At 39.4% G+C, this 13380-nt stretch overlaps 1 protein-coding gene across 1 annotated transcript in view; it reads left to right on the top strand.

Annotated features, from left to right (window-relative positions):
• Positions 1-13380, top strand: part of LOC115426935 (teneurin-3) — a 244088-nt gene that overhangs the window by 90210 nt on the left and 140498 nt on the right. Inside the window, exon 5 of the mRNA XM_030145210.1 lies at positions 10426-10664. Within this exon, the coding sequence (XP_030001070.1) occupies positions 10426-10664 (239 nt within the window). The remainder of the gene's footprint in view (positions 1-10425; positions 10665-13380) is intronic.

Raw genomic sequence — 13380 nt, 5'->3', positions numbered from 1 at the left:
AACCTGTTGATATCATCTTTTAAATGTTTAACAGTAGGTGTGTTTCTCCCCCTGAGCAGAAATGTGGGTTTTTTTCAGATTTCTCCATCTCCACCAGAGTGGATCTTTGTCTCCGCTCCAGCTGACTACACGGGGGTTGTCTGTTGCAACCTGCAGTAAAACAAGGAAATGTGTGACACATTACAAAGAATCCTCATTAAACTGGAATAATATCAGCATATCTCACATGTCTTAGGTGGAAAATTCTTCATTTGGAAGAACGTCTAATCCACAGTGTCTAAACAGAATATGCTGTCTGCACAATGCATGTCAAATTCATAATAGTCATATTTGGAAGTATCTGTATTCCTTCTTTACTTATTCAGGTATATCATTTTATGTATTGGAGAAATGTGAAGAAATTTGAGTCCTGAAATGTTAGAACTTTTCATCCTCATGCTTTCACTTTTGTGGATCTGCTGCAAGTTCATTATATTAGTTTAGTATTTGCACATTACATACAATAAGATGCTAATTTTTAGCATATTATTCAAGAGAAATTAGAAGCCAAAAATGGATTTTGCAAACTCCTCCCCTTTATATTAAGCATTCATAGCAAAATCACAGAAACAAATCGAAATACAGGCATCAGCAATAACGTAAGAAATATGGAAACAATTCAGCTTACACAGATGCGATCAGAGGCTGAGATACATTCAGAACGGATATGGTCTGCAAGGATTTGACAGTTAGAAGTATCACATATCCAGGCATGTTGAAGTTAAGCAAATGATTATGTGAGAATAACACACATAACACTCTATCAGTGAAATTCACTGGCATTATTGGAGGAAAAAAAAAGTCAATGACAGACTAAAGACAACAAAAAGGCTGATAACAACTGAGAGTGTATCACAGCAGGAACTGGTTGTGACTAAATTGAAAAATAAAGTGCTTATAAAGTAAACATTAGGTTTTTCCACCTGAGGATTTACTCGTGTATGACGCCACTTCACAAAATATTTAAAAAAAAACAAGAAGAAGATGAAGATACTTGACCCCTGGATTAAAAGTATTTAAAGGCCATACTTATTATGCCTCTTCAGGTTAAATTACCATGCGGCAAATTATATAATGCATAATATGGTTCCTGCTGAATTAGACAAATATGCACTTTTTTTTTTTCCTTTTTATGCACCTACAATTAAAGACTTATTGGTTAGCGAGAGTATATGATTAGAGTGAACTATGTGAATATCCAAGTGCTTGCCAGATCAAATTAGAGAGGCTATAACTTAACAAGGAACTCGGTAAGCGGATTGTGTGTTATATCAAAATTTGCTGTGCAAGATACTACTTTGTCACGAGGTCCTCTGCCAAGTTTTCTTCCTAAAACATCAGTTACATCGTTCTAATCAGTGAGCTTAAAATATCCTGGCTAATGAAGTGTGGTACATTACGCTCTGACTCAGAAATGGCCTCAAGTAGATAATTGCATTCTAGTCTGATATTTCCCTGGCAAAGTGTTCCCTTTCAAAGCCTTAGATGAATGTAAACTTTGAATTTCTTCTATCGCAGCAACAGCCTCTTATGATCTGACTGCATCAAGTGGGAGATGTGGTGACAGTTTCACTTTCTGGGGAAGACGCGGTGATTGAATACTAACCGCGCAATGACCTTGAGCTGTCTTAGCTGTATCGACAAAACAATATGTGCACACCTATCATCAGCAGAGGCATAAATCACTATCACCACAGTGGACTCTAAATCAAGTGCTTGTCAGTGGGTGGGAACAGAGGGCTGCTGCGAACCAACAGGGCAAAAGGGAAAACCTGGTTCACCAGATAATTGCAGATGTCAAGAAAACCACTAGGTTGGGAAATGTAAACAGAAGCTCCAGAAAGTATTTATTAGGCTGACTTCAGGGGGCTGTAGGGCGGCAAAGTCCTGGCACATATATACTGTACGTAGGTGCTATCAGGTACCGTAAGGGTGTGAAGCTTGTCTTTATTCTTGATGGATTTTATTTCTTACATAGTACTGTATAGCTGGTCACATGTACAGACAGTAAATTACTCTGTACAAGCGATTAAAAAAGTGTCAAATGTAAATCATAATGTTATGATCTTGCCTAATACATTTCCTGTGACAGGAAGTCCTTCAAAATACAGCGCTTATTTGACAGCTTTAGCTATTTTTTTTTGTAGCAATTAGCCCTAATGAATTATGTGTGTGTAATCTTGCATTAAAGTGGTCTTTCAAGCCAAGCATCAATGTGCTAATTTGACTCAATACCAACTAGCCCTCACGGTGTGCGAATGGCTTTCAGTGTTCTTGTAAATGAGCGCTGTTCTGATGAACTCGACTGTAACTGCTGCTGCTTCTAACAGTGGGGATTGAATAAAGCCACTGACCTCACACGCTGGGGCCTAAAATATGGGTTTGTCTCATTTGCTATTGATGTTTAAAAGGAAAAAAAATTATCCCAATGAAGCTCTGATCTACGATGGCATATTAGGACCACATAAGAAAATATAAACGCTTGTCACTACGAGAACAAAGTCACAATATTTTGAGAAAATAGTCATCATACAATGAGAAAAATGTCGTAGTTTAAAAAAAACCTCATTATTTAACGAGAATAAAGTCGTAATATAATGACAATAAAGTCGTATCCACTCATCGTATAATGGAGAACTTGGAACATTTTGTGAAGTTATACGTCCATTTGGGGTTTACACAAAAAGGCCAAATACTGAGCCTATCCCACCATCAACACATTATCATTATCATTAGTCTAAGGACTTTGAAGTGAGTTTGCACACGTTTGGGTTTGTTGTAAGAACCGAACTGATTTGGTGCAAATTGCCTCTTTTGTGGAGGATAAACTGACGAAGTGGTCGGCTGCAGGGCTATCAGTGGTTACATCAGAGGGCTATAGGGTTTGTTTTTTTCTCAAGAAACTGTGAGGATTCTACTCCGAGTTTTAGAGTCCAACATAAGTGAAAGTTGCTGCTTCGCTTGTTGCGTTCGCTGTAAAACTGGAAACTCTGCTGAATTTTCAAAATATTACGACTTTAATCTCATAAAAGTATGACTTTATTCTCGTTAAATAATGAGTTTTTTTTAACTACGACTTTATTCTCATTATATTATGACTTTACTCTTCAAATATTACGACTTTATTCTCTTTAAATAATGAGTTTTTAAAAACTACGACTTTATTGTTATTATATAATGACTTTATTCTCGAAGTATTACGACTTAATTCTCTTAGTGACAAGCATTTTTATTTGCTTGTGTGGCCCGAATACACTGTTGTACTGACCAAATAGATCTATAGTCCGTAAGATCTACAGTACCTTGCAGGGTTAAAATGACCATATATATTTATTTCTCATTCTCTTTTCTTCAGATATAACAAGAAAATACAGGAAATATGTGCACAGCCTTAAAAGACGCACAAATAACTGAAATAAATGGGTTGTAAAAGTTAAAGTTGCTATTTATTGTGACCCCTCACCCCATGAAGAGAAGCAGCGCAAGCAATTACAAACATGTGTCATGTGTTGAATGAAATCTGGTATAAAACATCAGGACGTTAATGCCAGAAATCATGATAAAGACACACTAAATACTATCATGTTGGTTTTTAGAAGCTGTTTTTCTCCCTAAACTTTTGTTTAAGTCGACAAATATAATGTTGGACTAGGACTTTTGCACAGGTACTGTATGTTTGATATTTACAGAAAATACAGCACTTATGAAAGGCAATTATACTCTAAACTCTTTGACATGTTTCAGCATCAAGCCTTACACCAGTAATAGTTCTTATTGGTTTTAACTTTCCTCTTGTGTTAGGGTTGGCACCGACCCATTTTAGGTTTTAAATGCAAAAATGAACCACATAAAATTTGTGTATTGCATCAAGGCTTTTTGACTTTGTCAGGAACCTCTATTTCAACTAAATAATAATAAAAAATAAAAAAAAACACTAAATTATGAAATGCTCTAGTTGAAATTATGATCTTTGTGTTGTTAGGGTCGGTTTCGACCTAGCTATAAAAATAAGATTATAAAGCAATGATTAGAGCCAAAACTGCAATCATAAGTGCAGTCAGCCGACACACTGACAGCCAGCTCCTCTCCCAATTATGTGAGCTTTCGGGGATTCTCATTTTGCTTTGTTATCCAGTATACCTGCACAAAAACAAAACAAGCAAAGACGGGTATGTTCACACATGTGAGGTCAACTGCACATGGAGGAGTATACTGACAAAAAAAGGCCCAGAGGCTCACACCAAAAATATTAAAACCAATATTTTCATGGATAAGGAAGACTGACAAAGTAACCAAGAGATGAAAAACAAACTGGATGGTAGATAATAGTTCTTAATGTATTTTACAGTTGATTTAAGACATGGGTCAAAACCGACCTGTTAACATAAGAGATGATAACAGAAAGCTAACACAAGAGGAAGGTAATGTGACCATACTATGACAGTTAGGATATCTTTAGAAATTGTACTGACTCTATGTTCAGTTTTAGCTCTACATCTGGGTTAAACTCTGAGTCCAGTAGATGCTCCATCTCAAAAACAGTTTATCTACTGTATTTTTATCATACAGTAACTGAAACTGACCAGAACGCAGAAAGAGGAAGTGGATAAAGGATTAGAAGATTCACCATCAGGCGATGATGAGAATAATCTGCTGGATAATAAAACCACTCCTATAAAGGGCTGAAATAATCCCCATGTAAAACACTAACTCTGGGTCATGTCTGGAGAACAAGGCTTGGGGAATATTTCACACATGCAGTTGGGGAAAAATTATTAGACCACCTCTTGTCTTCAATTTCTTGTTCATTTTAATGCCTGGTACAACTAAAGGTACATCTGTTTGGACAAATGTAATGATAACAACAAAAATAGCTCATAGTAGTTGAATTTCAGATCTGATATCTAGCCGTTTTCCATGTTTTCTTGATAATAACCAAAATCACTTCAGTTCTTATATCAATATCTATGCCATTGTACTGACAAAAACAGTGCTTTTAGGCATTCCATGTTTTCTTTTCTGTCTGTTTTAGTCACATGATACTCACAGGAGTCAGTACTTGATTGCATAACCATTGTTTTTGATGACTTTTGATGGTCTAATAATTTTTTCCACGACTGTACACATTATTTGCATGAGCGTTGTTCACAAAAGCTATGATCCGAGTTTTTCAGATGATTTTCAGGAAAATCACAAGTTTTGTTTACACCAACTCTGACAAATTACCTCTCTGATCTCGTCGTCTCTCCAGTTTGTTCTAATTTTTCCATTTACTTTGTCTTGGAGGATTATCTCCTTGTTACTTTTGATTTTGTTTATTCCTTCTCTCACCTTGCATGATAAATATTAAACATCCCCTCACCGGGTCTGAATTATCAGGACTCCTCTCTGCACCGTTTCACACATTGTAAAGCTTGGACACTGGACAAGCAGAATAATTCAGCTTCTTCTCCCTCATGTTCATGCATACCACACCTCTGTGTAATGTCCAGTCAATGCTCTGAGTTCAGCTCAAGTATGAAAAGGGTAATAGTCAGCAACGCAGCAGTGCAAGTCCTTGTAGTTCAGCGCTGACGTCCTCAGAAGACATTCAGATCTTTAAAATGAGTGCAGTCCATTTAATAAATCCTCCAGATTGCCCTCACAAACCACTGCACGGAAATAGATTTTTTTTCTGCAGCTCGGTCTGGGTTGAAATGATATTTTCAATTAGCTTTACAAAAAAGATCTATTGAATACCACCGTAAAATGGTGTCTCTTAAGAGGCAATGTAGCTATATAGTAATTATTCTTGGGTAGTACTTACTCTTTGTCAAACCACGTACATGTGGAATTTGTATTTTTGATGCCTTTATGCCATGCATGCTATAAGTTTAATAAAAGCTCCAGTGGATAAAGTGCAGGTATGCATCTGCTTTTACAGTACACATGGACGCGCTTTGGAGCCCACTTCAGTTACTTTCAGGGAGATTCAGTGGGTACAGTCATTATGACATTTCCGAATGAGTCTTTTGAAGGCCTGCCCAGCTACACATTGCAGTTATAAATGTACTGTCATTCCTCATTGGATTCATGTGTCAAGAGAGTCCTTTGCTGAAATGAAATTATGTCTCGACTCTAAAATCATCATGTGGTACAGTGTCCCACAGACAGTACGCTTCCCTGATGGAAAATGTGTTAGAATTGTACTCGGGGGCGAAAAAGAATAGCAGAGGTAATCCAAGTAGGACTCGATTTTTGTGTCTGTGTGTAGTTGTTTGTGTGGGATGCGTATGTAAATCATGAATCAGACAGTCATGTTGCACATCAGAGAAGGAAAATTGAACTTTTTTGTACACGAGCAGCTCACCAGGTCTGATTAGTCATTTGTGTAATAGCAGCCAACTAGCCTTTTGGAATAGAAAGGAGCTTGCAGTGATGCCTGGTTACCTGCCAGAGTGGATGGTGGTGCAGACAAAGTGGTAATCCTCAAGACGTATTTTTCCTTTTTTCTTTTCATTTATTTTGCCAGCAGCTTCGGTGCCAAGTACTCATCTCTGTGGTGATTCCAGTTTTCGGCTTTTTTTAGGCTACTGTATAAACTGCTGTTGCTGTTGCTGGAAACAGAAACTACATCTGTTCGAGATTATTATTGCCCAAAATATAAATGCTTTCATGAAACAGCAAAAACAGTTCCATAAAACCATCACATCTTATCAGATTTGAAGTGCGGTTCCAGAAGCTGACCTGCATTCGACTGGAAGTGGTCTACCGTCGTCATCGCGACAGACTGAACCGCAGAGCAGATGTTATGGGCCTAGAGTTGTAAATGTATGCACATAAGGGCTGAGCACTACTTATGCCAAACCAAATCATTGTTAAATATAGAAAATTCCATGTGCAAACAATGTGAGAACTCTGAGGGAGCGAGTCGAGATGGCACCACGCTGATCTCAACGGGCAGGTCGGCACAAAAAAAGAATCGCGGCTCTGAAATGCCACCGCGCAGGCCAGGAGCTATAGTTCCACGAGAACAGCACCTGCTAGCGGACCCCCTGTGGAGAGGGCAGGTGGCGATCTGAGGGAGAGCGGCGGCAGCGACGGAGAGTGTGAAAACGAGTCACTGCCACATCTGTAGCCTTTATTTCAGCCGCGGATTAAAGCAACCTGATTATTCCTGTTCTCACCTTGAAATGCTAATGCTAACACAGAACAGCGGCTAATAGGCAGATTACACATTCCAGGGGCTTCGATTCGTATTGTTTCTAGTGTTGCTCTCTCACCCTTCCAGCTGGAGCTTAGTCGTAGACAAATCCACCCACTCAATGTTTAGTCTTTTGTCCTCCATGAGGATGTTTTCAAATGTCATCCTGATGACAAGCAATGTTGTGAGAGCATAGGAGACCAGGCTGGCTGCTGCTTTTGTGTTACAGGCTTCTCAATGGGACAGACAGGCGTGCACACAAACAACTGCGATCACACTGACACGCAGCCATTCATTTACTCTCTTTCCCTCTCGGTCTCACACTCTCTTGATTGTCTCTTTTGCCTCTTGCTCTCTCTCTTTCACACAGACACAGCACACCACATTGCTATCACTAGGGCAGGCTGGATTAGCATAGTAATGTGCCTTGTTGCATCACACTGGCTGTAATCAATTACAGCCGGTCATCCAGCGTGTATAGCCGCAGACATTTACACTGGTCTGCTGTTTGTTAATCATGTCCAACAGCATTTCATCTTTAGACCTCTCCAGTCCGCTCCGAAAGAAAACCAAACAGGGAGGAAAAAAAAAAAAAAAAAAAAATCAACACCAGAATTACTTTGAGCGCTAAGTGCAGTAAATGTCCAGAGCAACAATTTGTCTCGGTGACTCTGGTGCGAGCAGGTTTTCGACTTTTCCACTCCTCATTCTCGGTTCCAAAATAAATGGGATGTTCACGAGTAGAATAAAGCTGACACTCTCTTTTCAAACCTCCTACGGCGTGCCATATGTTTCTAGCGATTTTATATGCATTCGCACTGCTCAGTCATCCATTATGTACAACTTAATAGTTTAAATAAGACTTTTTACAGATGCGTTTACATATGTCTTCTTAAAAAATACGAACTGGTGCTGTGTTAACATTTTTAGCGCATTAATTGATAACACTTCAGCCTCTGTGACAGTTTTTCAGTGTTACAGTTGTATTATAAAATTGCCTGTGGTGTTTTTTTTTGTTCTAGTGTGTTTGACTTTGAGGCCAGGGGAACATTATACACACCTCCGGTATCCTTGCATAAATAAGAATGTGATTGCATTTGAAACATTTATTTACAGGCAACAGTCTCCAGATCATTTCGCCCCAACTTGGAACAGGTATTCACCTCGCTCAAATAGAGTACATGCCCTCTACGTACACGCATCCACAGGCACATCCCGTCCTTTTTTGTCTACTGTACCTCATCAGACCGCATCTACTTGCGCTTAACTCCCCAGATAGTGGGGTGTCTATTTGCCCGCGTGTCTGACTACACGTCTGCCGCCTGCAACGTTGTGCAAGTTTTGACCTCAATTCATACCCAACTACATATTACAGAGTCTGCGGCAGCTACAGAACAAATTGTTCCAGACCGGGGGAATCTGAACTTCTCCAGGTTGCAGACACCAGAGCATTGTCATTCCAGCAGCGACACACCGTAACCTTTAAATGGAATCCCTGTCTGTCCATGACGGCACGTGTCAATCGGGGCATCGAGGAGCCAGACGATCCAAATCTGACATTTGTTCTTTTAGTCAAGAATTGATCAGAGGAGATTTTAGCCCCGAGATATCCTCACAGGAGATAGGAAGCGGCTGAAATATCAGCTGTGGGGGCAGAAATATAAGACTGGTGTTATAGTGCAGATGTATGATGTGTCATGATTTGGAGGGGGAAAAGAAGTGTTTTGGTCTGTATTTAGAATGTTGCAGTTTAGATCAGAAGGAAACATGAAAATGAGGAAAATCAATACCCAAATTGATTTTTGGATTAGTTTTGCACTCATTTAAAGGCAAACATGGAAAAATAGCTCCACTAAATTGCGTTGAACATCTGTCTAGTGCAACAGTTCGTCCCTGCAATGCTGGTGCACACAGATAAGACACGGTTTACCTGCGACAATATGATGAGCAAGACTGGTTTATGACTGTCAACTTCATTTATTGTACTTTTATGTTTTTGTAGTCAATGGAACAGCTCAGCCTCAGATTATGTACCCAATTAGCTGTTCTCTAGCTCTTTTAGTGCAGTTTCACACCGAGGATTAAGACAGCCTTTAAAACTTACATGGTGACTTCACAGAGGCTGCACAAATAATTGATGAGCAAACACGGCTTTATCCATTTATTGGTGTGTCTAAATTATTGGTTACCATAGCAACTGCCCCAGGGATCTATAGACCGCATGAAAAAAAAAAAAAAAAATCACATCTACTTGTGTAAAATATTATGTAAGACATTTAGCAGAGACGAACGAGTATGTTTTTAACTAAGTCCCTGTCTAAGTAGTCTGCTTACTGCTGCAGAGTGTCTTTGTTGTTTCTGCACATTTAACACACACAAAACTGTTATGTTCTGCTAAATGTTTTGATCAGTGTTATTATCACGCAAAATTATAGTGTTTTACAATCACATGCTTCTTTTCTTCCTAGAACAATAAAGATTGAAGATGACAGAGTGGAACTCGCAGAATAGGAAATATTTAATTGCATGTGTAAAACTTATTCATTCTTTTTTTAAGTTTTATACTGTGGTGTATTTCTACAATTTTGGATTCTAAGAGCATTTACAAAGCATGGTCAATCTGTCCAATTTCCCTGACCATTCTCAGAAGCCGGGAGGCATTTGGGTATTAATCTCTAAGTAGTGGCAAGAGTGGCAACAAGGCTTAATTCATTTACTTAAGAGCTTTTCACATGGGGTTTAAAAGTTAATAGGACGATCACTCTGTAGTGCATTTGATTAAACCCTCTTAATTACCCCAGGTATAATGGGCTATTAGCAAAGGCCCAGTTGTAAAAGGGCAAGTGGGAGATGATTGTTTTTATGAGGTACTTTTTGTTCACCTCACCCAATGTCAGGATTATACAGAATATTACATTATAACCCAATTCCACTTGAAGAGTGATACACTTTGGTGGTGCAGTACCATAGGCAATCTTGTATGTTAGTGTTTTATGTGAGGGGATTTGGGGATTTACAGTTGATCAATATCAGATTGGACATGCAGTTTATGAGAAAAGTGTGTCTGTTTTCTTTTTCTAACAGAATATACACCTTCGCCAGTCATTTCTCTGACTTTCAGGATGCTCTGTGTTCTACCCATAAGTCATTTTACAGACATATGTAAGACACTGTCTCCTCATAATTATTATTCTTCCCCGCAGGCACTTTCTTTTTAAAACGGGCACAGGAACGACACCTTTCTTCGGCGCAGCGGCCCCTGGCTACACCATGGCAACGGGGACGGTTTACTCCACACCAGCGCGCCCTTTGCCCAGAAACAGCCTGTCCAGAGGAGCTTTCAAGTTCAAGAAGTCACCCAAACACTGCTCCTGGAAATGCACTGCCCTGATTGCTGTTGGCATCGCTGTTGTGCTGTCCATCATTCTCTGCTACTGCATAGGTAAGTGAGGATTCAGACTAGAGGAACTTTAGGTTTGGTAGGTTAAAAATTTATATTTGCTCCATGGGCTTGTACAGTGGGTACGGAAAGTATTCAGACCCCCTTAACTTTTTCACTCTGTTATATTGCAGCTGTTGCTAAAATCATTTAAGTACATTTTTTTTCCTCAATAATGTGCACACACTGTACCCCATGTTGACAGAAAAAAACAGAATTGTAGACATTTTTGGAGATTTAAAAAAGAAAGTCACAGAAACTGTATTTTATTTTTGTCACACATGGCATCCCCTTCCATTCATGTCTCTCCAGCCACTTGCTTTATATTTGTATTTATTCTTTTTTATTTTTTGTGGTCTGTGAAAAACTCAATAAAGATAGGGACCAGAAAAGAAAAAGAAAAACTGAAATATCACATGGTCACAAGTTTTCAGACCCTTTGCTCAGTGTTGAACAGAAGTGTCCTTTTACACTAATACAGCCATGAGTCTTCTTGGGAATGATGCAACAAGTTTCTCACACCTGGATTTGGGGATCCTCTGCCATTCCGCCTTTCAGATCCTCTCCAGTTCTGTCAGGTTGGATGGTGAACATAGATTTTTCATTTTCATGTCATTTTCAGGTCTCTCCAGAGATGCTCAATTGGGTTTAAGTCAGGGCTCTGGCTGGGTCATTCAAGAACAGTCACAGAGTTGTTACTAAGCTACTCCTTGGTTATTTTAGCTGTGTGCTTAGGGTCATTGTCTTGTTGGAAGGTGAACCTTCGGTCCAGTCTGAGGTCCACAGCACTCTGAAAAAGGTTTTCGTCCAAGATATCTCTGCACTTGGCCGCTTTAATCTTTCCTTCAATTGCACCTAGTCGTCCTGTCCCTGCAGCTGAAGAACATCCCCACACCTCAGGTGATGAGCAGTGCCTGGTTTTCTCCACACATACCGCTTAGAGTGAAGGCCAGAAAGTTCAATCTTGGTCTCATCAGATCAGAGAATCTTATTTCTCATAGTCTGGGAGTCGTTCATGTGTTTTTTGGCAAACTCTATGTGGGCTTTCATGTGTCTTGCACTGAGGAGAGGCTTCCGTCGAACCACTCTGCCATAAAGCCCAGATTGGTGGAGGGCTGCAGTGATGGTTGACTTTCTCCAACTTTCTCCCATCTTCCCACTGCATCTCTGGAGCCCAGCCACAGTGATCTTTGGGTTCTTCTTTAGCTCTCTCACCAAGGCTCTTCTCCCCTGATTGCTGAGTTTGGCTGGACAGCCAGGGCTAGGAAGAGTTCTGGTTGTCCCAAAAGTCTTCCATTTAAGGATTCTGGAGGCCACTATGCTCTTAGGAACCTTAAGTGCAGCAGAAATTATTTTGTAACTGTGGCCAGATCTGTGCCTTGCCACAATTCTGCCTCTGAGCTCTGCATGCAGTTCCTTCAACCTCATGATTCTCAGTTGCACTGACATGCGCTGTAAGCTGTAAGGTCTTATATAGACAGGTGTGTGCCTTTCCTAATAGAGTCCAGTCAGTTTAATTAAACACAGCTGGACTCCAGTGAAGGTGCAGAACCATCTCAAGGATGATCAGAAGAAACAGACAGCACCTGAGTTAAATATACCAGTGTCACAGCAAAGGGTCTGAATACTTATGGTCATGTCATATTTCAGCTTTTCTTTTTTAATAAATCTGCAAAAATGTCTACAATTGTGTTATTTTCTGTCAAATGGGGTGCTGTGCGTACATTAATGTGCAAAAAAAAAAATTCTTAAATTATTTTAGCAAATGGCTGCAATATAACAGAGTGGAACTCTTTGAGAGTAACTTCAATGTTACCTTTGCAGTACTTGGGCGACTGAGGTATTTTTTGATCAACAGTCTTCGACTTCAGGGCCAGGGAAGATTCCTCACATTCAGCATCATTGCAAAAATAATAATAAGATTGCATTTAAAATGTCTACAGGCGGCTGTCTCTAGACCAATTCCACATCTTTCACTTGTATAACATAAAATTTGTGCTCTGTATTATGAAATAATAATTATACAAATTAAATTTAGCAATAGCCTTGTGTTATTATTCATTCAGCCTGTGTTTTTAAATGACTTCCTCTCAGCTATTTTACCCTGAATTGCCAGAAGGAGAATTGAAATTATGCTTATACATTTTTGACCCGAGTCAAAATTAGCCTTGAGGACTCTAAACTGGATTAGGACTCGCCCTTTCATAAACACACAAGATCTGTCTTTCTTAATAATCATTCACACGTTCATTTGCTGCGGAAAAGTTGCCTCTCTTTATCCTCACAGCCAGATAAGTTTGCATTATGGGTCCACTTAAGTTCCTAATCAAATCTGGATGCAGTCCAGGAGGTGGAAATCTGTTAACTCCTCACATCTCCAGATATTCTTGGCTGGACAATCAGTACTGGCAGACAGGCAACAAAGATTTCCTGCTGATTCTCTGGAGGCACGAATCAGGCAAAAACAAGCCTAAATATCTTCTAATCTTATCTTGGCATGAACGTGTACATTATAAATTTGCAAAAAAAAAATTAACTCTCCAGTCAAATAATATTAGCGATACAACAAAGACTGCAGTAATAGTGCTGCAGCTGAGTGTATCTGAGGTGCTATCTGTCACCTGTGCGCATGAAAACCAGTAGTTTTCTGTGCCACAAGCAATGCGTTTATTTTTATAGAGAAAACATGACTCCATTATCTGGGGTGGCATTAGACAAT

Source organism: Sphaeramia orbicularis, chromosome 10 (genome assembly GCF_902148855.1).
Source record: "Sphaeramia orbicularis chromosome 10, fSphaOr1.1, whole genome shotgun sequence".
In the NCBI taxonomy this organism is placed as follows: domain Eukaryota; kingdom Metazoa; phylum Chordata; class Actinopteri; order Kurtiformes; family Apogonidae; genus Sphaeramia; species Sphaeramia orbicularis.
Note: the sequence above shows the minus strand (reverse complement) of the source record. Positions and strands in the feature narration are given on the sequence as shown.